Below are 27,203 nucleotides of genomic sequence, written 5' to 3'. Positions count from 1 at the left end.
CACCAAGTGCTGAACAAGCAAAAAACAAAAAACAAAAACTGAATTCAACATAGAATGGTAACGGATTTTACATCCTCTTGATATGTGTCAGCTCCCCAAGGTAGCCCAGACACGAAACACAGCCTGATGTGTTAATTAATGCTACATTAACAGAATCTTGCAAGTCTAATAGTACACATACAGATAGGCGGGTCTTTTTTTTAACAGCCTATTATAGTTTCCTGAGTATCTGTCTGTTATGCAACTGTGGGCTCTGCCCTTTCTTATCTGATTGTTCCTTAGGCAACATCTCTTCCTCTTGTCTTCCAAGGTCATTGCATCATGCTAAATAAATGTTCCATTAAATATATCGTTGCACATTGATAGGGAGCAGGGGAGTGCTGCACTCCTGTGACATCTGAAACACTTTTTATGTGTTGTTTTTGAAGCATCCACAGCCCTATTCTGTGCAAATATATCACAGAACCAAACCATGGGGGGTACACCCTGGTCCAGAAATAATCAAACATTTTATGGATCAATTCAAAAAGGAACACGCTACCTTGAAAACAATTCTTATGGAGGACTATTAGGAAACTGATGGAAAATGTTTTCTTCATCTAGAAAGGGGGTATTATAGTACCAACACAATGCCTTTAATACAATAAATGCATTTATGCTAATGTAAACTCTTGTTTAACAGAATAACAGAATAATAAATTTGGAAGGGACTTTGGAGGTCGTCTAGTCCAACCCCCTGCTCAAGCAGGAGACCCTATACCATTCTGGACAAAAACAAGCAATTATTTGTTATGAATGAAGGCCAATATATGTGTCCCAGGATAATGTTGCAGGATCCAATCTGGGTCGGTCCCCGGGATCAGAGGTTTAGTCTTCTGAGCTTTTGGACGTGCTGGAACCCAGCCTCAGGGAAATTCTCTCCCGCCAGAAGGTGAGACCCATTCTGAGAGTGGGTGAGAGAGAGAGCTTCCCTGAGAATGGGCTCCACCACGAATCCGAAAGTTTGAAAGACTGAACCTCTGATGCCGAGGACCCCCTCAGATTGGATCCAGCCATTATTTGTTAGTTTCTTCATATGTATTAAGGATTGATAATGTATTTGCCAAAATGTGTTGGGAAGAATGAAGAATGAAGTTCTGCTCTCTGGTTTATTTGTCTTTGTTTTGTGACTTGGTGTGTATCCTCCCTACAAGAACAAAAGCTAGAAAAGGCTATGGAGAAAAGTGGCTCATGAAACAGCTTTTTTATAGGGCAGGAAGCCGCACTCTTTTGTGAACCAGCATTAAGCCACAATATTTATACATTTGCAAAATTTCCTTCTCTCACATCACTGCTTTGCCCATATAGCTATGACTGAGAGCTGGGTAATATAACTATTATATATTGTGTTATGTTGTATTATATTATATTATATTATATTATATTATATTATATTATATTATATTATATTATATTATATTATATTATATTATATTATATTATATTATATTACATTATATTACATTACATTACATTACATTACATTACATTACATTACATTAGCTGTACCTGGCCACGCGTTGCTGTGGCTCTCGTTCACTCAGCCAACAGATGGCGCTGTTTTTCAAAAAAGCATGTTTTTACCTGTCACAGGTGTGACATCTATATAATATTAGGTATATATGCGTGTATTCGAATGCAACGTTGTGTCAAAATTTCAAAGCAATCGGTGAAGAACTTTTGGAGATTTAAAATTTTGAACAAACAAACATTTACATTTTTATTTATATAGATTATATTATATTATATTATATTATATTATATTATATTATATTATATTATATTATATTATATTATATTATATTATATTATATTATATTATATTATATTATATTATATTATATTATATTATATTATATTATTATTATATTATATTATATTATATTATATTATATTATATTATATTATATTATTATATTATATTATTATATTATATTATATTATATTATATTATATTATATTATATTATATTATATTATATTATATTATATTATATTATATTATATTATATTATATTATATTATATTATATTATATTATATTATATTATATTATTAGACAGAGTCTAAGTCAGTGCCATAAAAATGAACTAAGAGGGGGCACTGACAATCACTTGTGAATGAGAAAAGTACACTGTGAAACCCTTTCACATCTACACCAGTAGTTGTGCCAAGAATTGAAAAACATGTTGGGATCCCAAAATACTACACTATCAGTCCTCTATCTAATCTTTCCAGGGATGCTATTCTCCACGAGTAATGCATATTGAAAAATAGTTGGAGGCAGAATTGCCTAACAAGCCAGTCCTGTTCTATCAAGCATTTCTTCCTTTCATTGTAATACTTTTTTAAAACAAACAAACAAACAAACCCAACCCTTACCTATTTGGGACTGTGCCACCATGGTGGATTTCCGGTCACAGAGAGGAGAGAATGGTAGCCCCAGCTCTGCCTCTTTATCTCCCTAAAGTTGGGGAAAGAAAACATACTGATTCTCAACATACGATTAAAAGTAAGTGAAAGTGAAGTGAAAGTGAAAGTAAGTTTGAGCATTCAGTGATTACAACTATATATGTCCCAAAGTATTTAAAAGCCAGACAACCCTGGGTGAGAAATAAAAGATACACAAATTGGCAAGGAAGCCTGTCCCTTTCTCACTGCTTGCAGTAGAACACTTAAGCTGTACCTGTCATAGTGACTGAAGGAACCTCTTGATTACTAAGGTCTGGTGCTATATATGTTCTTCAATGCATTCTCTTCAGTATGTCAACTGAGATTTTGTTTTGTTTTGTGTTCTATCAACTTCTGGACAAGGTAAATGGATACTCTGTGAGCTTACTACAGCATTGGAAAAATAACACATGAATTGAAGACCTGATTATATTTATGCAGATTGTTTATAAGGTGGACTTGGTATGGGCCAGTGTAATGAAATATGGTATTCATTTATATAAAACATAGTATATACAATATATAGTATAGTAGAAGAAGAATAGTTATATAAAAGTATTAGAAATAAATATTTATGTGCTTGAATTATATTTACATTCAATAAGTACTGTATATACAGAATTGTAACTGTTAACTGTTACAATGATGTAGTATACTTAGTTTCTTTTTTTCTGTTGTTGTTTTTTTTCACTTTTTAAGTGCTATTTATTTAAGATTGTATGTATTTGCATTATTTTAGTGTTTTGTTCCTTTTCTTTTTCTGTCATTATTTTAAAAGCAATAACAATAAATTTTAAAAATCTGTTTTCTCTTAACAGTGATGTCCCGGCCGTTTAGTTACCATATTTTAAAATTATAATTTGATTTATATTTCCAGTCCTGGTTTATCCAGTCCTGAAATTTAATAATTAATTAGCTTTCCAAACTTGGGGTCTTCCAAACTTTATAGCTATGCTTGTTGGACATTCTGGGAATTACAATTCCAGTTCTCCTAGAAAGCACCAGAAAGCTGCACTACACAGTAATTTTGCATTTAATTGGGAATTTTGCCTGAAGGAAACTATGCTTAATTATTAAACCAAGTGCACAAGCGAATGGAAAAGGTGACATGTATGAGCAATACTAATTCCTGATTTATAACGATTGGTATATCTGCGCCCTTTGTAACCTCACTGTGCTGGATTAGAAAAATAACACGCACTGTTCCAAAATAAAAGAAAGGGTTCAGTTTGATTACTTTGGGACAAACAAAACATCTAAAGGGTTTCTTTTGGCACCTCCAAAAATCCCACCCATTTCTTAGAAACTGAGTGTCAGTACAACCACTGTAGAAAACAGTTCAAAGGGATTTATTTTTCTTCATGCATCCTTGCAAAGCCCTTCTCCAGATATGTATCACCACATGGGAGATGGGTGGAAGAGGGTCTTGTCAATCAGAGAAGCCCCCATGCCTTCCTGATCCTCATATGTCAACTTTCAGATGCTTGGAAAAGAACTCTTTCACACTGAATGTCCAGGTTTGGACTGTCGTTTGCTCCTGTATTTTATTCTTTTTTTTTAAATGGTTTCAATAATTTATGTTGAAGTTATACAGGACATTACTTACATTTTAAATTAACAATTAAAAGACTGGAGTAAAAAACAGTTAAGAAAGAAAATGGCTGATCCTAACCACTATGGCGTGGTGTGGTGGTGAGAATGCAGTATTGCAGGCTAATTCTGCTGACTGCCAGCAGTTCGATCTTGACCAGCTCAAGGTTGACTCAGCCTTCCATCCTTCCAAGGCTGGTAAAATTTTTAGGACCCAGATTGTTGGGGGAAATATGCTGACTCCATAAACCGCTTTCAGAGTGCTGTAAAGCACTATGAAGCAGTATACAAGTCTAAGTGCTATTGCTATCTGTCATGGCTTGTGAAATGTTTATAAATGCACTGGAGAGAAGTACCTGTCGAAAAAATTCTTCCATCAGGGCCTTTGTCCATCGGTAGTGCAGATCCCACAATTTTGATGGATGGCTGATGTCAGCAGCATGGAGGATCAAGGCCATGGCTCGGGCTTTGTCTATCCTGTCCATTTAAAGACATTTCTCCATTATCTTTCTGCAAAGATAAGCCTTGCTCCAGATTGGGGGCGCCATTTAAAGTACCCAGCCTGCGGCTACAGAAGGAAGGATGAAAGGATGCCACTTACCCTTCTGTTTGCTGAAGAGTGTGCCTCATTGTCTTGATTTGCTGGAAATGCCCAGACATATCAGTAGATAAAACCATCTCAATAACCAGGTTGCGCAGCTCCCTGTGGGCAATCAAAATGATTACAATGGTGTTAATTTTGTACTGAGGCACGTGGATTGTACTGCTTTGATTCAGTTGATTCTTAGAAGCAAAGACAACATTAGAGATAAAATTACGTGAAACAATGAACTATGACCTGCAGTTTTGTGCTAATCAGCTTTAAAATCATAACTTTAATATTACTATTATCTATATTTTTACTGCAATTTTATTTCAAAATCATGACCAGAGATTTAAGTACAATTGGGGGTGGGGGTGGCTCTCTTGGCAGTGAGCAGACTTACACATGGTTATAATTCTGCCATCAGTATCTAAACATCTCACTGGAAATCATAGACAGAAGCAACCAACAGGTCTGAAATGGGCAGTCTGTGTTTCATCGTCCACTTCTAGCCCACTTTTGTGGTCTGAAATTGGTTCTGTTAAATTTCCAACAAGAAGAAAGGACAAAATCTCACCTTCCCTCCAAATGAAAGAGAATGGACCTCAATTTTTAGGCCTGTTCCAGTAACACAATAACACTACCACCCTATAGAAAACAACAACCTCTAGACAGAAAATAATTGGACTTACATTAATTATGTAATTATGTAAAAAGAGGCCCCCTTCCAAAAGATACCCTACTGCAGGGGTCCCCAACTCCCAGGCCGTGGCCATGCAAGTGGCGGGTGTGTGGGCAGGTGCGTGAAGCTGCATTTGTTCAAGTGGGAGCACGCACCGCCACACATGGAACCATCCCATGGAACCATCCCCTCTACCCCCTCCCGCTGGTCTACCAAGTCAAAAAGGTTGGGGACAGCTGCCCTACCATAAAGGGTTCCCTGTCAGAAAAGATCTCTGTAAGGCGATAGAGGTAGTGGATGAAAGAGTACAGCAACCACATTTGTGGCAGAAATGTGTTTACATGGTACTCTCTCTGTGTATATCATTTAGGACAATCTTCCCCAAACACCTTGATTTGTCAATCTTATTTTGGAAAGGAAATATTTTCTATGGAAACAGGGAAGCATGTATTCTAACATTTGTCATTGATTAGTAATGGGCAATCTCCTTTCAATTAAATGTCTAGGTCCTAGGATGTTTGGTTGGTGACGCAGTGGTTAGAATGCAGTATTGCAGGCTGACTCTGCCTACTGCCAGGAGTTTGATCCTGACCGGCTCAAAATTGACTCAGCCTTTTATCCTTCCGAGGTCGGTAAAATGAGGACCCAGATTGTTGGTGGAAATATGCTGACTCTGTAAACTGCTTAGAGAGGGCTGTAAAGCACTGTGAAGCGGTATATAAGTCTAAATCCTATTGCTATTTATGATTATAAGTTTTGGGTTATTTTATACTCGCTTATGTTATTTTGCATATGTGAATGCCTGAGCTTGTCAGTAAGTATTATGAAGTGGTTTGATTTTAGTATATTCTAGGACCATGTATGTTCAGGAACATTTTTGCAAGCTCATTTTTTTCTATACATTTTGAGAGGGAAAGGAAGTGCAACGTAACCAAATAACATTGGTAAATGAGATCTAGTAATGGCTATCTCTCTACTTCCAGCCACAAATCTCTAGGAAAAAACCCAAAAGGTTATCCTCTCTCACTTATTTGTAATTGTTGTTGTAGCTAATGGTAGTGGTGGTGTGTATTAGGGAGAGGAAGGGGTTGGTAAAACAGCATATCAACATATTCTAGCACCTGTTGCAAAAAAAAATAAATCATCTCATGATTATGCTCCTTTGAGCCAGAGCAGCCTGAATCTCCCTCCCTATCTAAAATCTCAGTTTACTCCTGAGATTTTCTGTTTTTAAAATCCCCCTTTGAATAAGGTCGGCACAAAATCTACTTTTAATTCATGGTGACATTTAAGCACTGTTAAGCAGGGAGTCTTTAAGCAAGCTCTCTGCTGGAAAACGGATGGACTTCTGAATCAATGTAAAAAATTAGTGAATTAAAAAGATTGCTATTCCTAAATGCCTGTGTGCAGCTACAGTAATTTATGGATGAAGTTTTGGCAGAGAGAGAGAGAGAGAGAGGTGTTGAAATGGAGGATAGGATGAAATGAAATCCTTTGGAATATTGTAACCAAATAATTTCTCTTAATCCAAACATCCCATTTATAATCTCTATCCTCTCTACACTAAATGCAATTTTTTTTGCAGATGATCTGCTTGAACCCTTAGGAATTGCAGTTAGCTATAATGAGAGGCTGCAGTTGAATATGCTTTGGCATTCATTGGGGATGTTGGGAGAATTTCAATGGCTCTGCCTTTTTCAATGAACTGAACTCATTCATGGTTGTCATGTAAATACATGGGATTAAATGTCATCATTTTTCAAACTGTGCAACTCTCCAGATTATGTGCAGCTGTTGGCTGAAAAGTGCATTTAAAATGAATTGTTTACAGAAAAATGCATTTTTCATAGAAAAATCAAATCAATTTTATTTCTTTAAACTCACATTTAACTACATTGTAATGACAAACTCATCATCATAATAAACAGAAGACAGATACTACAGGGAAAAATGCACTTATAAATCCATTTGTTATTTTAAGGAGAAAAATCCCATTTTAACATCCATATTTATTATTTCTATTACTGTTTTAAATTATGTTTAAATTCTGTTTAGTTTTCATGATATAAACTTCTGAGAGTATTTTTTTTAATCTGGCAGAATAAAAGAGATGGAAAAGTGATTTGTGCAGATATGGGAATTGTTTTGTTGACATAACTAAAATGTGGAGATTAAATTTGTATAAGCATCCACATTTAAAGTGTCTTAGTTTCTCATCTACTGTTTTAAATTTTCAGCCAAACAATTTCCTGTACTTTAGATATCATTGATTCAAAAAAAGATGCAGAGAAGGAGATTCTGTTCCTCCTGAGCACTCTTTAAATGCAAACTTCCTTCCCTGTAATTATTTATATCATTTGTGTAATGACAGATTTACATGAATTATGTGTAAATGATTTCATTTGCATTATTTACATAAATCTCATTAAAAAAGATGAAATTCATGATCTTGTTATGTAAACAATTTAAATTGGTGCAAATAAAGTAAAATTAATGTTATTTTAAATGCTTCATCCAGACATCTTTGGATGCAATGGATTTGTCTGTTATTCTGGGGTCTGTCTGGATGGAAATTTCCCCTTTACATCTGAAGTAAATTTAGCAGATAACAGTTACAATAAAATAATGAATGTCTTGTGCTACATCATTTTACATGCTTTGGGGGCAAATGAACAATAAAGTCACATCAGCATTAATTGAAACATTGTGTATTTTTTCAGTTTTACTATAAACGTTCAACCAAAAAGAATACCATTGAGGTAATTATCATGGTTATGTCACTTTATGAGCTCCTGAGAAGCAAATTAATGGTCATTTCAGGAAAGATGATTTTGTCTGGATTACATTTTAAATTTTGCGTACCACCCAGGGTCCATCGGTGTTGGACAGCTATAATAAATTTGAATGAATGGATGAATGAACAAATGAATGGATAAATAAATAAATAAATAAATAATTGTTCTAGCTAAACCTTCACTACCTTATTTTTTTTCTTGTTCTTCCTCTTCCCCTCTCTATGCATTATAATTGCACCTCAGTCAAGACAGATCATGTATCTGATGAAGTGAGCATGAACATATGAAGGTTTATGCCTTACAAGTAAGGGGTTTTCTTTACGTCCCTTTTAGTCAGTGTTGACTTCTGGCAACTCCCTGAAATTGTTTTGGGGCAAGATTTTGGGAGTGGTTTGCCCTTGCTGTCTTCTTCTCAGGGCTGAGAGAGCGCATATAATTAGCTCAAGGTTACCAGCTGGACTGGTACTTTAGTTAAAGACTAGAATTCAGGCAGTAGAACTTGTAAGAGAAAAATAAAGAATTTATTAGTCCTAAAAGCTGTTATCAAAATCCAGAACCTGGGAGCAACTTTTCTGATTAACTATTTTTATTAATTTATTTTAATAAATATCTATTTTTTTAAACAAAAATAAAATAATGAAATGTATTAGTTGGAAAAGGTGCTACCAGATTCCTGATTTTTTTTGTCACAGTAGACTAATATGACTCCTACAAGTCTAGTTTCCCTAGACTAACTCTCGTACTACAATGTCCAGTGCATTAGGATGCATCTAGTGCATAGTTTAAAATTGGAAAACCTTGGCATTATTGTACAACTATCACAGATTCCAATGACCTCAAATGTGTTTCATAATAGAGTCCTTAATAATGTTTACCCACAATGCTAAACTACTGAGTGTCAGTTTTCTTCCTGAAAATAAAGTTGCTACTCCAGTGTTTGCATGCTGAAACCAGGATATTAGTGTCCCTCACTGGCCCAAAGTCATTAACCACTGCTGCCACAGGTTTAGGATACTGAATTTCATGTCTCTGTCTAATCAAACCAGATCAAATCAAATCTCAAATCATATTGGGATTTTGAGAGAGGTGATTGTGATGGCTTGACCTCCTCTTCAGCCCTTGCTAACCAGACAGGCTAGCTTTCTACAATGGCAAACCAATCAAACCAATACTATATCCCAGACAATATTGAACATGTTTTTATTGGCTCTCACCTCATCTGAGTAACTCATTTATTGAAAAACAGCACTCAAAGGGATTTAAAAACATTCACATGATGCAGATCATCAACATTAGAAGATAAAATATCATGCTTTAATAAAGACATAGTGCTCAGTCAATAAGCACTAGATTTCTGTTATGAATGATGAATGAATGATGTTCTTAATCAGGATTTCAATCTTACCTCCATTCATCTTTTGTTAGATTCACCAGAATATTCATTTCCTCTTCCTGCATAATCTTATAAGCAGCACTAATATGGTGGTTTTCGAGAACAGAGCGATCATTGTACAGAATGGCAACATCTGACCTAAATACAGAGAGGGAACTAATAAGCCAGAAAGTTCACAGCCTGACTAGGGTTTTATCCATCTGTTCTCTTAGTAAGTGGAGATATGGTTGGTTGAAATGAAACCAAATGAAAACTTTGCCAGCTGGATGTGAGACTACAAACTCTGCTGCCTGTAGGGCTTCTACATTATAATGAAGCTATTATTGTAGGTGGCAAAATGGTATTATTTCTTTCTTCCATTTTCATTCAAATACATAGGTGAATAGGACCATCAATGAGGGAGAATATTTGTAGCTCAGGGTTTGAAATAAGCAGGTCCTTGGTGCTCTCTGAGCTTGCTTGTTTTCTTGCAGACGTTTCATTACCCTAACTAGGTAACATCACCAGTGCTAGTGATCAATGCTAGTGACTTAGCACTGATGATGTTACCTAGTTAGGGTAATGAAACATCTGCAAGAAAACAAACAAGCTCAGAGAATAGGACCATATCCCCTAATAAAAACATTAGATTGAATCTACTTTTGCAGAGGTCCATAATATCACAGGCAGCGGAAGTGTTAAAAATTAGATACTTTGTAAACGTAGAGGTATGGTCCAAACATGCAATAAACAGAAATGATAAAACCAAAAAGTGATTTTATTATTCCTTCAAAGTCATAAAATTCTCCCTTGTACATTATTTCCTGGCCAATCCATGATGATTCTGTCATATCTGCTCCTTCTCTCTGTCCCTTTCTGTTTTTCTGATTCTTGTTTAGCTTTACGTATTTTATATAGGAGGGAGAGAAAGAAAGAGATAAAAGTTGCAGAACACTAAATAGTCACAAGAGCACTCAAAATTACCACTCCTTAATTTTGTCCAAAATGATGCAGATTCAGAGGCTCTGCCTCTCCAGCCCTGAGAATCAGGACATAGAAACATGGGAAATATCAGAGCAGTCAGAAACTTGCAGCGTACTCTGATTTAACTTTGCCATGGAACTCTGAATGGAAAGAGAGTTTTTCTGCTTTCATAGCACACAAAGTCAATGCATTTTAGATCCAAGTAGAAAAGGGCTTGAGCTTTGAATTACTCCAGGGGATGTAAAATTTTCATTGAGATTTTGCCTGGAAAGCAGATACGATACTGGAAAAACAGATTGGTTTAATTCCCTGACTAATGTGTGTGGTTAACACTAAAGAGAATAATGGCCAGGCAATGTGATGGATGGGAAAAATTCAGTCCTCTCTCTAGGAGAGGCAGGCAATGACTGTATAGACCAGGGGTAGGCAACCTTGGCTCTTTTATGACTCGTGGACTTCAACTCCCAGAATTCCTGAGCCAGCCTGGCTGGCTCAGGAATTCTGGGAGTTGAAGTCCACGAGTCATAAAAGAGCCAAGGTTGCCTACCCCTGATATAGACAGAAAGACTGTTACATGATATATAGTAGTAGAACTATCAGATCCCATGACAAAGTTAATAGGTCTTTAGTGCAACGGAATGTCAATTTCTTTACAAATGTTCTGGTGACTGTATAAAAAAAAGTGTAGGAAACCAGTGATATCTCAGATGTTAAATCCCAATGAATCCCAGCCCAAACCAGTTTAGCCAATAGGTCAGTTTGTTTTGTTAATAGCTAACTTTATAATGCCTTGGTAAAGCCACACTTGGAATATTGCATCCAGTTTTCGTTGCCACGATATAAAAAGCCATAGCATTATCAATATCCTACCTCACCCACCCCAATGATGTATTCATTACATATAAATCTGAGAATCCCTCTTTCTTCCTATTAAACAAATTGCTTGAAATAATAGGAACTGAAAAAACACAGGAGGGAGTCACTCTGACTACATTCTGTCTCACCGTGATAGGAAAAAGGTCTACTGAACCAGTTTGACATGATGAACTTTAATTAGAAAGATCTGGATTTAAATCCCTGCTCACCTTGAAGCTTATAGTGCAGGGGTCTTCAAACCTGGTCCTTTTATGACTTATGGACTTCGACTCCCAGAATTCCTCAGCCAGCGTGCTTGGCTGAGGAATTCTGGGAGTCGAATTCACAAGTCATAAAAGGGCCAAGTTTGAAGACCCCTGTTATAGTGAGTCTCTGGATTACAGGTAGTCCTTGAACTTACAACAGTTCACTTAGTGACTGTTCAAAGTTACAACAGCAGTGAAAAAAGTGACTCATGACCATTTTTCACAGTTACAGCCTTTGAAGCATCCCCATGATCATGTGATCAAAATTCAGAGGCTTTGTAACTGGTTCATACTTATGACCATTGCTGTGTCCCAAGGTCATGTGATTATTCCCTTTTGCGACCTTCTGACAAGCAAAGTCAATGGGGAAGCCAGATTCACTTAACAACCGGGTTACTAACTTATCAACTGCAGTGGTTCAATTAAGAACTGTGGCAAGAAAGGTTGTAAAATGGGGCAAAACTCGCTTAAAAATGTGTCACTTAATAACAAAATTTTTGGACTCAGTTATGGTCATAAGCTGAGGACTACCTGTAGTCACATTCTCTTGGCCTAGCCCAGGGGTAGACAACCTTAGCTCTTTTATGACTCGTGGACTTCAACTCCCAGAATTCCTGGAATGGAATGGCTGGCTCAGGAATTCTGGGAGTTGAAGTCCACAAGTCATAAAAGAGCCAAGGTTGCCTATCCCTGGTCTAGCCTATGTTAGCCTATGCTGTGTGGGCCTTGGGAAAGATGGTGGAATCTAACGATGTGAAAAAAATATGATTCTCTAAATTTGAAAAGCCATTCTTAAGTGAGATAGACAACTCCATTCAGAAACCCAGAATTGTTCTCTTTGTGCACTGTGCAAATCTGAAGAACCTAATAACTAATTCTCTCAATTTACGTTGTCTCTTTTCTCTTCTTGCTTTCACTCGGTACTCCTTTTGTCTTCTTAAAACTCAGCAATGATTATAATAGAATCTTGTGCAGTGTGCTGTTGGCATTATTAGTGTAAGTATGCATCACCTGCAAATCTTCTCTAAATCCAACATTTTGGAGACTGCTCCCAGATCAGAATTTGGTTGTAAGTAAGAAGCATCATGCTTACCTGGTCTGAATGTGGAAATTGTTTGTAGTCCCAGTATGTTCATAGTCATGAACTGCAGCTGCAAAAATCATGGCTAATATTTCCAGTTCAGTTAACCAGTGCTAATCAAGAAAAAACAAAACCCCATCATCTGTAATACAAATAGTTCATCTCTGCCAACTAAGATTCAACATTTCACATAATCCTGAGTTTCCTCAAGAGAACATGAAGAAAATTATAACTTACTCTTACACAAGTTATTTATCAGATTCTTAACAATATTCAGAGAAAGGAACCCCAGCACTGTAGCTTTTGCCCTTACCATGATCCCAGTGAGAAGCATGATGCAATGTACAGTGTGGGTAACATCAGCTGCATGGATCAAGTTGTGGTAAGGATTTCTATACTTGCTGTAGCCAATTTCCAAAGCTTCTCCAAATGAAATAAGACTTGGAACAGGAATCTGAAAGAGTCAAAAAGCAAAACCCCAAAATGAAGAAAAAAGAGGAGGAGGAGGAGGAGGAGGAGGAGGAAAATCTCCAAGAGCAACATGTCTACAAGGTACGCAGGTATAAAAGTCTCCATGATTTCATGCATAATTACTTTTGCCATTCCAGCCTCCAAATGTCACCAGAAAAAGAAGAAAAGTAAATGAATTGTCTGAAGTCAACTTTTTGCAAGTTCCCTGATATAACACAGGAATCTGAATGCTTCCAGTTCCAAATGGCCAAGTTCTATCACTCACTTATGCTAAACTGAAGTGAGTCACCTGTCATGTGTCTGATTAACGAAACACTTAAAAGGACTTTCAGGCATATTTTTTCCTAAAAGCATTTATTAAGGTTACAGAGACGTCAGTACAGCATGGTGGAAATGCTTAGGTCTGGCTTCTCTTCCGTTACGCATATACATCCTAAGCATTTCCCCCCCCCTTATTTTGGGGTCATGGTTCACATCTTCCAATCAACTTGGAAGATGTGATTTACTTCCGGTTTCTTTTTCCCGGGCTATCCTTATTCTCCTCCCTTTTTCCCTGTTGCCTGGTTTAACTATAAAAATATCAGACAGTTCTGCATATTGTCAAAGCAAGAATATACAGTATTTGCAGCATTGACATCACCTCACTATCTTTTTCTCACATTATCTCTATCTTTGTCTCCTGACAAAGAAGACAAGAACTATGGTGATTGGTCTGGTCATCTGGATGCAAAGGTAGTCCCTTTCTTCTTCCTCTAATGGCCAAATTATACCAAAAGTCATGTTTCTCTTGTATCATCAACAAATAAATATAGCGATACCGTTGGTTAAACCTGAAGCACACCAAACAGGCCGAGAACCATATCTTTTCCCAAGCCTTCAGAAAGGAACAAGCTAGAAATAAACCAGTCATGATTTTATGCAATCATTATAGAGTGCCAAACAGTTCTTAGCTGGGCTTTCAAAAACAACAAAAATAATCTTCCTGACAAGAATGGAGGAGACACTACGGAGCTGATCTTGTGTTGTTGTCTAAGATAAAGCCTATAGAACTTAACTTGAATTAACTATTGAGGGGACCCCCATCATTTTTACAGTCTAAAGTCTTGGCCTTTGGCTTTTGAAAGTGCAGTCTCCTACCCTCTGCTTTTAATATGTTGCTTCCTATTCAAGGCACTGACCCATCGTTGGGCTTTAGCATCTGAAAGGAGACTCAGTGCCTGCAATATTTTTAGATGCTGCTCTTTGACAGGTTCTGTTTCACGACAAGCTTAGAACTGATTTATTCATTAGCTTTGTCTCACATGGAGATGTTGGATGCCGACTTGTGTCTATTTTGATCCTTTGTTCTCATGGCAGATGAACTTGCATGATACATGATTCATAGGCAAGACTACACTCCCCAAGTTCACTCTAGCAGGTCACCCCAGAAGCATAACACGAATGGAGCAGGTTCACCATTCTTTCTGCGCTATTTGATTGTTTCAGAAATTATTCCACCTATTGCAAGCAATCCAATGGAATGCATATTAAACTATCTCCACATTTGAGAATTTATTACAAAGACGCACCACTGCTATTATGGACTTCCTTTTCTCTTATTGGTTGCTATGTGCCTTTGAATCTGCTAAAGAGGCATATGAGCAGGGCAGGGGGAGGACAGGTGGGGAATGTCCACTTACCAAGGCTACTCAGGAAGTAAGAAAGACAAGGGGGGGGGCTTTGTCTTTTAAATATGTATTTGTAGGGAAAAGCTTCTCACCTTGAAACGGCTCAATAAATCATATCTGGTAAACAATTCATACATCATGAATTTCAGGCTGTGGCCTCCACTTGCTTCATTTAAGGAAAATACATCAAATGACCATTTGTCAACATCCTAAAGAAATAAGGAAAGGGAAAGATGTTTATGGATTTTCAGATCTTCCTCCCCCCCCAATATAATACGTTTCAGGCACTTTTATAATTTGCTTAAATATTATTAGATTATATGAAGTGCTTTTTGAGCATTATACATCACCCATCTAATCTTAATGTGTTGCACACATGCACAAGAGAGAGTTAGATGATATGATTTTGGTACATTTTTTTTGCGTTCAGCAGAACCAGCAGGACCATTCCGCTGGCTATTAAAATATCTTCCGCTGAAAATCTAGAAATGCTTAAGCTTGACTACACAGGTGGTCCCTGACTTACTGCCACTCATTTAGTGACTGTTCCAAGTTACGACATCACTGAAAAAAGTGACTTGTGACTGTTTTTCACACTTACAACCGTTGCAGCATCCCCAGGATCATGTGATCAAAATTCAGACGCTTGACAACTGGTTTATATTTATGATGGTTGCAGTGTCCTAGGCCAGAGATCCCCAACCTGTTGGGCACCAGGGACCGGTTCCATGGAGAGAGGTTTTTCCGCGGACCAGAGAGTGCGTGATTTTGTGTGCTGCCTGCATCTCACGGATGGGGCTTTGCTTGTTTGTGTGGACCGTTTGCTGGCATGCTGTGGCCCGGTACTGGTCCATGGACCGGGGGTTGGAGACCCTTGTCCTAGGCTATGTGATCCCCTTTTGTGACCTTCTCATAAGCTAAGTCCATGGGGAAGCCAGTTTCAACTTAACAACCATGTTACTATCTTAACAACTGCAGTGATTCGCTTAACAACTGTGTTAAGAAAGGTCGTAAAATGGGGCAAAACTCACTTAACAACCGTCTCACTTAACAACAGAAATTTTGGGCCAAATTGTGGTCCAAAGTCAAGGTTTACCCATATTCTATTTGATATTCTTCACTGAGTTTTTTTGCTTCACGGAAGAAAAGATGATCCTGCCTTCCCTCTACGTAGGACCTGCCATAAAACGTTTTCCTTCCCCGCCTAGCCTTTTATTCCTAGGGAGATAGCACCTCCCTCTTGTTTATGGCCAATGCTGTTTCAGCTATATAAAGCACTGGGAGTAAAGATGATTAGCAGTAGGTGATGCTGAGGTCAGCTATATTTCTGTGGGAGCCTGGCTCCCTTGCTGTTTTTCAGCTTCTTCTCAGTGTTGAACCACATGTGTAGCCTGTGTGCAGCAGTTCTCACAGAAGAGCACTTCATCGCTATTCAGAGGGCCTGTGGGGGGGTTGCCTATTTGAGAACCCTCCGCGTTTTTGGTGCAGAAGCTATCTGCACTTGGACAAAACTTTGGTTAACGGAGAAGGAAACAGTGGAAACACAATAGGCCTCCATCTCTGCAAATGGATTCTAATCCAGAATGTTAATCATAACAGTAACGAGCACTTAAAGGAATAGCTTTCAAATTCAGAAAAGCCTTGTCATTGTAATAATGTCTAAATGACCTTGCAATTAAAAAGAAAAAGCACTGCAATCACAGTCTTTTTGGGAATTGTCATATACTATAATGTAGTTAAACAGAACTATTTTGATTAATCCTGAAAATTAGAGGTATCCCTTGGGGACATTTATCTAAAGCAATCCTAACATACAGACGTGCAAGACAAAGTTGCGTATTAGCTTCATTACTTTCAATTTATATCTAAATCCAATAATTTAAATGCTTGCTGTTTCAGCCCATCATCCATCCACTCTGGCTGATTGTGCAATGCCAAGGCTACTGTGTGCCGATGTTGTTGTTATTGTGTCTATTTCATAGGAGGGAATAAGAAAAGCACTTAGGGCAGACATGTCAAACACAAGGCCCGGGGGCCAGATGTGGCCCGCGAAGTGGTTTCATGTGGCCCGCAAAGCCATCCTGGAAACAGTGAGGGAACGGCCCCCGCTGCCTTGGCCCTGGCCCAGGCCAGCCAGGAGCCAATGTACAATTTTGTGGTGGCCGTTTATGCTGAAATGCATTCAGTCTTAGCTCCACAAGACCGTCTAGAAACAGCGAGGAACCAGCCCCTGCTGTGTTGGCCCCACCCCCTGGGTGCATGCTGGGGAGGTGTCACCCTTTGTGAGGAATGAAGAAATGCACCATGCCTTGGCGCTTGCCCCGGTCCCACCTCCTTCTGCCAGATCTATCCCACTCCTTCCCAGGCCCCCACAGGTACCCTTGACACGAACGATGTAGACCTGGCCATGCCCACCCAGTAGGCCACACCCACTCCATCCACGCCTACCCAGTAGGCTGCACCCACCCTGGCCACACCCACCCGGCCCCCCAAGGGCAACCACAATGCTGATGTGGCCCTCAATGAAATTGAGTTTGACACCACTGACTGAGGGCATTAGCTTTATTGTGCATAGAACAAATGCTCTCAATAAATTATCAGAAAACCAAAGTCTTAGTTTTTGCCAAGCATTGTCATGAAAGTCAATAATGGAAAATAAATGGGACTCCGGTTGAACAAGTGCACACTTATAAATACTTTGGAGTGCGATTTCTTGCTTCCTTATCCTGGCACGCTCGATTTTCTTATCTAACAAATGTTGCACAGCTTACTTCCACAGCTATTGTAAGATGTTATCATTCAGTAGGTAAATTGGCTGCCGGAATATCCATCAAAATAATGGATGTTCCTGCAGTCTGCATGGTCTTTCAAGTTAAGATAGCCCCCCAGCTTCTTTGTTGCTTCCAAAGTGGCTGCTTTGCAAAGCTTAATATTATTGAAACCATCCAAAGTAAGTTTATTAGAGGCCTACCGATGATTCCAAAATGTATTTAAAATGCCATCCTATGTGTAGAGACAGGCATAATTTTGATGGATGCTGCACAATGGCTTCTTCTTCTTACCTTCTGTCTAAAGTTAATTCTACTTCTTATAGATTTAGCCATCTTTGGTATTTAGAGATTGTTTTACATCATCATGGCTTTAAAAAGCCCTTTGCTAAAATTCAATTGCTGGGCTTCTCCATGGAAAATCTGTGCTTGCTAGGTTTTGATAATGCTAGAACCACCTTAAGCAATGAAATTTGGAAGACAGATCTCCAAATAAGCTGAAGTAATGTGTCACATCCCAATATTTATTATTTGCATCCAAAAAGGCTCACTTCAGCCTTCTATTTATCATCTATTCCAATTCTGAAATTTCGTTAAGGCCTTCACATTAGTCAGGTTGGATTCTTTGCCCCCAGCAGTCCTTTTTGGATGTTTCAAGGATACTCTTATTTTATTTATTAGATTTTTATCCTTCCTTTATTATGATTTTTTGAATAACTCAAGGTGATAAACATACCTAATATGCCTTCATTCTCCTATTTTCACCACAGCAGCAACATTGTGAGGTGAGCTGAACTGAAAGAGAGTGACTGACTGAAAGTCACTCTACTGGCTTTCATGACTAAGATGGGTGAAACTAGAACTCACAGTGTCCTGGTTTCTAGTCTGGTACCTTAACCAACATAGCAAACTGGCTCTCGTATCAGTCTTTGGTTATATCCATATGGTTGTGGTTTAATAAAAAGTCTAAGCCATATGCTATTTCCTATACAAGGATTCTATACAGACCCTTATATATCCTGTCTTAAAGAAATTTCCAGACAGCGAATGTGATTTCTATTTAATACTACTTTTTTTTTAAAGACAAGGCCTTGAAAAAAACCTCTGGTTGACCATTTTGTGCTACCATTTGTATGCTATGCAGCACCATTATTTAGATTTGAAACTAACTTCTTATAATAGTATTTTATTTGGATTTATTTTATTACCTTTGTTCTTGATTTGATTTGAATAATCCAAACAAGAATCATTTTACTTTCTTTTCATAGTCCAAACAGGTATTCTGGTACATGATAACTGAAGAAAATCTAATGTGAATTAATCACATTGCTGAGATGGCTATTAGTCATGTTTGTGTTTGTAGCAATTTAGAATCAGCTGAAATCAGATAATTCACTATAACCATTATGAAATGGATAGATAGCCCTCAGAAATATGCAGAATAATAGCTGTGTTTACAGCAAGACCGAAGTAAATATAGATATGCCAATGTTATAACTATTTTCTTATGAAACAAGATTAATAACTTGAACATTGTTTTCCATTGCAATTTATACAGGAAGGGAAAAAAATCTGATTCCTATTTCTCCCAATAAACCTATTGAGAGAGATTGAATGTACAGTATTTCATACAACAGCTGAACTGAACTAACCTTAAAGGATGCTATTACTTCAGCTGGATAAGCCAAACCAATCATACTAGACGTTCTTCGATACATTCTATAAGAAAGAAATATGAAATAAGTTATTACAGAACCTCACAGTTTTCTGGGAGCAGTTCCTATTAAGTGTCATGAAAGCAGATGTAATAAGCATTGAACTCTTAAGATTGCATGAAAGACCGTTTTCCTCAAAGCAAAATATATGGATTTTCAACCTGCTGTCAATCAGTTAAGTCATCTCAGATCTATTCTGTATTTATACCAATGAATGAATGAATCCTCTTTCAACCGAACCTTATTGCTAAAGGATGATACTGATAATTTAAGCAGAACATTACATTGTTTTCATATACACAAGCATTGCAGACCTTTCAAACATTAGTTATAATGAGGATTAAACAAATGAGTGAACAAATCCATAAATAACAGAATCAGTATAGTATTATATTAGATCAGCTTGCTTAGTAAACTTTTTTTTTACTATTTTTCTGTTCTCTTACTCCCTGAAAACACCAACCAGTAATATCTTACTGCGTTTAAAACTCATACTATTCTCTTCATTGTGAAGAATGGAAAAGATGACATAAGAGAATTATAGTACATATTTATGCAATCAATGGCACATGCCCGTGAGTCTGAAGACAATTACAGACAAAGTGCACTTTTATAAAGTATTCCTCACTAAGTTCAACAAGACTTTTTTTTTGGTGCCTTCAAGTAAGTGTTGATAGTCCTTCAGATACCTTAGTAAGGTTTCCAAAGTGGTTTGCCATTGTCTCTTTCCTCGGGCTGAGAGAGAGAGAGTAACTGACCCAAGATCTCTTGGCTGACTTTGTGCTTCAGGCACAAAATTCACAGTCTACTGGTTTCTAGTTTGATGCCTTAACCACTACACAAAACTGTCTCTCCTCAACAACACTTGCACAAAGATATTTATATAGTTAAATATTCATATGCTTAGTTTTAATTTTGATATCAAAACACCCCAGGTGTGATATCTGAGTCCAGATTTTTTTTTCAGATTTGAGGACTGCTAGCATCCTGTGGGTTAGCTGTTTAATACCAGTTTTGAAAAAGAAGACCAAGTTTAAAGTTCTGCAAAGTAAAATAATTATTTCTTGCTTCTTCAGGCTCTTCATCAGGACAATGATGTTGGTAACACATCCACCTGCTGTCATATAATTAATAAAGGAACAAGGCACACCTTTCCACAAAGATCCCAGCTTGTACAGCATGCACGATGCTTCGAAATTTTGGTTTCTCCTCCGGTCTCCTTTTTGTCATCCCCATTTTCCTCGTGAAGGTAGATGCTAACCAATCTCGTACTTCCAGTGGAACAGAATCTGATTGGATATCTGATAGTTCATCCTCGGTATCCAACAACCTCCTGTAAATGCGTATGTAGAAGACAGCACAAAATAAGTACCAAACATTCAAAGCTCTTAAGTAATTGGAATTATGTCTCAGCATTTACATAGTAATTTTCCTTCCATGTGACTGTACAACAGTGCAGATCACCATTTCTCTATTTGATAGAATGCTTCTTTATATCAATTGACATCAAGGATTTATTTACCTTTATATTGCCTGTTTCAGGAATGAACACTTCAAGCTTGGAGAGCTATGTACTTTGATATTTTGCTTTTTTACTAGAACCTCCAAGGCCATAAACTAAAGATAAGTGCAAAATAGAAGCTGAAATTTGAAACAGAGCCGGAAGCAAAATGGTCACAGAGCCAATGACTACTGTACTTTCCCTCTCTTTCTTCCGAAATGAGTCAGCATGTATGAGTACAAATCTACATCTGAAGTTTGGTACATATTAACCCTTTAAGAATTAGGAAACAGACACCACAAAAATTATAGAAATTGTATTTTGTTGTTGTAGGGTACAATAACAGAATTCTGAAAGTCTGCCAGAGTCTCTCTCTACTATATCTTATGCCAAACAGAATTAATTCAGGTTATTTTGTGTTCTTTCCTGTACTTTCAATTTTCTCAGGACTGATTTATAATTTTTCCTTTGTTAATGGCCCATCTATTCCTTCATGAAAATTATCTCCACATTCCTTTATCAAGCTTTCTAGTACAATTGTCTAAAATATCGCAGCAGAGTAATACAAAGTCCTTTTTTAAGTACAGCAATAGAATAGATATTTTTTATTTTATGTGAGAAACACTGTCAGAGATACTTGATTGTTATAAGGTCAGTTATCAGTATGACCCACAACTTCGCTTGCAATTTTGAAAAAGATTGGGAGCAGAAATCTTTGAAGTTAAATTGCCAAATATCAAGAGTAGATCCTTATTAATCAGTATATCTCTCCTTGCCCAACGTGACTCCATGTTTAAGAACGGGGTCTTTCATTACTAGGAATTAACCCAAAACTTTGATATAAAAGCTACATGGATTATTATTCAGCTTCTGATCAAGACTGAAATGGCTCTACTTATTAGGAACTAAATGTTATATCTTGCCTTACATTGTTGCAAGAAAAAAATGATATGATAACCTTCACAAAAAAATTTGTTTGGCCAATAGCCATATTTGTGTTTAAACTGTATGAAGTTCCTCAGTAAATCAAACAGATCGCCCATGTATTTCCTTTTTAAAAAATAATTTTATTGATTTTTTAATAAGCATAGTAAAAACTAACACAAACCACTGTGTAAGAGTAACCAGAATATTGTTTAATGGAAAGAGTGAGGTAGGGATTTTGGCAACAGAATAGGGATGTCATGAAAGGGAAGCAAATTATTTATTCTTTTATTTCTTAGAAGTGTGTTTTTACAGCAAGGGGCGAAGAGAAATATTGTGAGATTTTCTACCTCAGGGGCCAAAATAATTGGATTTACTTTGGAAGGCAGGCACCATGATGGTTGAAGGATCAGTGTGTATGCTCCTACTGTTTCTCTACTTCAGATAGCAAACATTTCCCATTGCTTGTATATTAAATTATTATATATCCATATTCCCAGACCTCTATACATATCATCAGGGGCTCCAATCAGGATTCTTATACATGTTATTGTAATGGCTTTATAGATTATTTCCCAAAAGAAAAATGAGCTCCCAACCAATGTGACTGTGTTTTTCCATCCCGGGTACAAATGTTCAAAAAAGTTAACATTTACTCAGTTTGTTAAAGCAATCAATATCCATATATGAAACTTCATATGAGGAAGCCTGCAGAGACGATGAAATCCATTAGAAAAAAATTAAATAAAGTAAAAGAAAATGGTTCAGTATATGCAGGAACATTAATATTTACTACAAGTACAAACAAAAAGAAATGATTATAAATTGCTTTGGCCTCCTTTGGAATTGGTGCAAAAATCCTCTTAAAGAAACACTATATTATAAGGCGAAATCAAAGGACTCCAACTTACCAGAAACTCAATAGATATGGCTTTGTGTTATCTTATTAGGGCATATGCTTCTTTCATTGAAATGGCATTGATTTTCGTCATCCACTGAGCAGATATAGATGTTCCTAATAGGTATATTCTTCTTGGTTGGCAAAAAATCCCCCACATAGGACATAACCTAAATCTTTCTAAAGGAGCATTAATTGGTTCTCTCCTCTCTCCATTTCATTCTACTCCATTCCTGTCTAACTTGTCATCTTCCCACTTTAACTTGCAACATCAGATTTTCCCCTCAATTTTCTGGGATCAGGGTTACCTCAGAATAGTAACAAGGCTAATGAGATTGCATGCATTAATGTTACTTTGGAGTTACCAGAATGTTCTCTAATGCTCAGCATTTAAAAAAAACAACAACCCCAAAAGTAATAGTAGGCTTATGTGAAAGTATTAACTATCAAGACACTATTTCCTACAAAATCTTCCTATCACTTGTTAGCCAAGAATTAAAAAGAAGGAATTAAAATGGCTGTTAATTTATTCTTTTTTAAAAATACAACTTTATTATCTTTTTTAAAGATAAAAACTAACCAAAGCTAATATTTAGAATAAAAAAGAAAAAAAGAAAAAAATAGAAGAAAAAGCCAAAAGTACAGAAAAAAGTTATAAAGAAGTAGCTTCTGATTTTCTTTACAGCAGTTATAAATATAAATTTTTACCTTGTGGTGACAGCGTGTCTTATATTTTTCTATATCTAATCATGAAAGCCATATATCATAGTTTCTTTTTTTTCTGTTTCACATAAAAAAGTCTACAAGGGATTTCCAGTCAGCATTAAAATTAGATAATGTCATTTTATTAATCAAAGCTGTCAATTTGGCCATCTCAGCAAGTTCCATCATCTCCAACATCCATTCCTCCATTGTGGGTAATGTTGAATCTTTCACCTTTGTGTATATTATAACCTCACTTCAGTCATTGCAACTTTTTTCCACTGTGCTGATGAATTTATTCTAATAGCTATTTACCTCAGCTATTTAAAATGAGAAAATTCATAACCAATAGCTATTTACTAAACAGATCTGACTGCTTCCTTTTCTGAGCAAGGTGGAAGAATTGCTACTTTGTAAATGGGAGATAACAGGATTGCCCTCGTTAATACAGATAATGCGATATTTGGTGCTTCTCCTCACGTGACCATAAAACAAAGGCCAAACAATGTCTCATAATATTGCCTTTATCTTATCACCAGCCCACACTTGAGCCAGGACTACACTGAGTTACTCTCTGATGTCCATAATAAATTTAGCCTACAAAGAACAAGAAAAAAAAAAGATATTTTTTGATTTAACAGTAAAACACAAAGTTGGTTAAAGTTCCAAGTCTTAAACTTTCTAATCAAAGAAAGTTGAATTTTGGAACTATTTTAATTTAAATGCTCTTCATTATTCCATTTCCTCCTAAATTTGAGCAAAAAGAAAAATATAATCAAGGATTATTGATTTTCTACTAAATTTCTACTAAAAGCTATTTATTACTTTATGCACAAGTGGGAAATATATTTCAGAAATGCATAATGGGGTCCAGACTGGTCAAAGAACTTAATTGTCATCTATGTAATAGACCTTTAATATACTTAGACCAGGGTTGTCAAACTCGCAACGTCATGTGACATGTCACAACGTATCACGACTTTTTTTCCATTGCCGGCAATGGGGTGTTCGCAGTTTCGGCATGATGCATCCGGCCCGCGGGCTGGCAGTTTGACATCCCTGACTTAGACAGTGACATTCCAAGTACTGCTTAACCACATCTCAGCCCTTGGGGAAAGTTCTACGGCTCTCATTTCCAAGGAAATAAGCTCCATGTGTAATTTAGATTGAAGAGTTTTCTGCAGGGGGAGAGCAGCACTGTTATCATTTCCCATTTGAGAACCAGTTCCATGTTTGAGGGAATCCTGGGTAAAGTGCACTCTTACAGACCTACTTGGCCATGAAGTGTTATTCCAATCCCTCAAGAAATTAAAACTGAGTCTTACAGATCACTACTGAAGGAACCTGTTGTAGGCTCCAGCAGTTATGCTATGTTCCTGCCCTGCATCCCCTTTCCTCCATCTTTTAAAAAGTGGATTCCAGGCTCATCCTTTGTCAGAAAAAAAATGGTAAGATTGATGAGGAATGGTAAGGTGCATGACTCTGAACATTGGGTGAAACTACTAGTCATTCTAACATTTTGAGAAATAGCCAGTTAATACCTGGGCTTTATCTAAAAGCTTAAGCTGTTGATTTGGTTTATTATAGGGCACTGAATCACTGGAGTTAAACAGAGCTTATTGTGGTTTATGAAATGAAACAAAACCAAACAAAACCAAACAAAACCTAACCTAACCTAACCTAACCTAACTTAACCTAACCTAACCTAACCTAACCTAACCAAACCAAACCAAACCAAACCAAACTAAACTAAACTTCCATTCAAGTAATGGAAGAAAAAAAAAGCAACAAATGTTATTTTATTTTGATTCCTAAGCCTTTCCATTGCTGCTTCTGTTGAGATGTTTAGTTTCTTAGCCGCAGAGCACTCAGCTGGAGGTGGGTGGCTCTGCCCTTCATCTCTTTCTCTTGGCTCCCTTCTTGATTTGGGGAAGAGAGTTGCGTCCCATCTCTAATGTGTCTGCACATCACCTGTGGCTCATGTAGCACTGCATGGAAAATACAAACTTGAACAACGCAGTCAAGAGAAATCTTTTCCAATGTTTTATATAGTGCCTTTGCTCTTGCCAAGAATTCTTATTTTACAAGGGGAAAGTTCCCATAAATATGTTAAGTACATGACAGACACCAGGTGAATGCCACTGTTTCATGGTCATTATGTCAAGTAAAAATATCAACATGTTTTATAATAAATACTTATGTTTGCATTTATATGTAAATAATTACCATAAATATTGTCCATGGGTTAATCATGGAATTGAGGGTGAACATTTGAATATTTAATAAGGACACTCTGCTTTGAAATTTATTTATAGTGTCAGTATTTTCCAACATTTTCCCTTGAGTCTCTTAAATTTTGAAGAATTGCCAGTAAACATCTCAACGTTCACCACATATCCAAAATTATTAAACCACCATCTTTTAATATAAATGCTAGATAATAACAAAATGTTTGTTTTTTGGCTTTTATTTTTACCAACTGTTGCCCCAAATCAGCTGGGAAACCTGTTTTGTTGTTTAAATGTTTTTTCTGTGTTCCAGAAAATATTTTAATAGTTTCAATATGTGGAAATAAAATTAGTTTTTTTAAAAAGTGCAGTGACATGGAACATTCCAAGTCTTCATGAAATGCCACATCTTGGTGATAGGCTTTTAAAACTCTCTTCCAACCTAATCCTAAAATGAAACTTTTAAAAGGTTTAAATCAATGATCAGCTCTCGTTAAATGCAATGCATCTATTCCACCTTAAAATATTTTTTGTGCCATGCCAAAGATAAATGAACAACAACAACAAAACATTTAAGGAAAATGCTATGATTTGAGAAATTGATCCTTCTGTCACACTTATTTGTTCTGATTAATAGACACCGTGTAAGAGAGAATGCAATTACCATTCTCTAGTACTTTTACTCTTCAGAATACTAATTTTCTCATCGCCATGCTTACAATCAATCAGCAAGAATTGCCCAATAGTTGTTTTGCCTCTTCTATCTTCTTCCCAAAGTATCTCTTAATGGAGAAACTACTCCTTACCATATCTTCTTCCTCTTCTTACCTTCCCAGATTCTATTCAGTAATTTTGTCCCACAATCTAATAACTATTTTGTAACCTGTGACATGAGCAATGAGTAATAGCTCTTCTGTCCCTTCTGAAGGGTCAAGCAGATATGAAGGAACATATGTGTCTGTCATTCATAGGCAGTTGCATAGCTGTTGCATTCATATGGCTATGAATTTGAATGTTCTGGCTAGGGGACACTCAAACAGCAAAGCACAGAACAAGAAGTTGGATCAACCAATCAGCATGTAGGGCATGCCCTCTATAGTTAGGATTTGGGAGGGTTTTGCCTTTTCATTTCTACAACCATCTGCAACTTACACATCAACCCCTTTGCAGTGTAGGTATGTGGCAATGGTTACAGGCAATTGCGTGCAACTCTAAATCAACCTTAAACTGCTGTGCTGCTGTGGTTATAATTCTGACATAGCTTTGAGTAGAAGTTAAAGTTATCCTTGGAATCTACCCTCTCATCAAATGTAAGGGGATTGTGGAAATTCAAACCATATTTGAACAGCACCCACTGGGGCAGAACTAAATTCCAGAATGCAACTGTTTGTGAATACTATAATATAGAATTCTTTTCTTCATTCCAGAGGGTAGGGGCCTTCTCTGTGGGTGCCCCTACCCTCTGGAATGAACTACCCCCCGAGATTCGGATGATTCCGGATCTCCTTACCTTCCGTCGCGCCCTCAAGACATGGCTCTTTCAGCAAGCGGACCTGACCTAGGGAGGATTTTATACTGGGTTCATTTTTAAGGAATTTGGAAGACACAACTTTAAAATTTGGTTTAATTCGGT

The 27,203-nt window shown here is 36.9% G+C and overlaps 1 protein-coding gene across 2 annotated transcripts in view; it reads right to left on the bottom strand.

The window, feature by feature from the left end:
- Window positions 1–27,203, bottom strand: part of PDE1A (phosphodiesterase 1A) — a 144,826-nt gene that overhangs the window by 11,480 nt on the left and 106,143 nt on the right. For both annotated transcript variants that reach the window (XM_029285190.1, XM_029285189.1), the window contains exons 3-11: window positions 20,468–20,650; window positions 19,255–19,321; window positions 14,927–15,043; window positions 13,010–13,150; window positions 12,709–12,809; window positions 9,544–9,669; window positions 4,680–4,781; window positions 4,435–4,555; window positions 2,420–2,501 (exon numbers count right to left, since the gene is read on the bottom strand). In XM_029285190.1, coding sequence (XP_029141023.1) covers window positions 2,420–2,501; window positions 4,435–4,555; window positions 4,680–4,781; window positions 9,544–9,669; window positions 12,709–12,809; window positions 13,010–13,150; window positions 14,927–15,043; window positions 19,255–19,321; window positions 20,468–20,650 — 1,040 coding nt within the window. The remainder of the gene's footprint in view (window positions 1–2,419; window positions 2,502–4,434; window positions 4,556–4,679; window positions 4,782–9,543; window positions 9,670–12,708; window positions 12,810–13,009; window positions 13,151–14,926; window positions 15,044–19,254; window positions 19,322–20,467; window positions 20,651–27,203) is intronic.

Source organism: Protobothrops mucrosquamatus, unplaced genomic scaffold, assembly GCF_001527695.2.
Source record: "Protobothrops mucrosquamatus isolate PMUCROS unplaced genomic scaffold, P.Mucros_1.0 scaffold1398, whole genome shotgun sequence".
Taxonomy (NCBI): Eukaryota; Metazoa; Chordata; class Lepidosauria; order Squamata; family Viperidae; genus Protobothrops; species Protobothrops mucrosquamatus.
The sequence above is the reverse complement of the archived record's forward strand: the minus strand, read 5'-3'. Positions and strand labels throughout refer to the sequence as shown.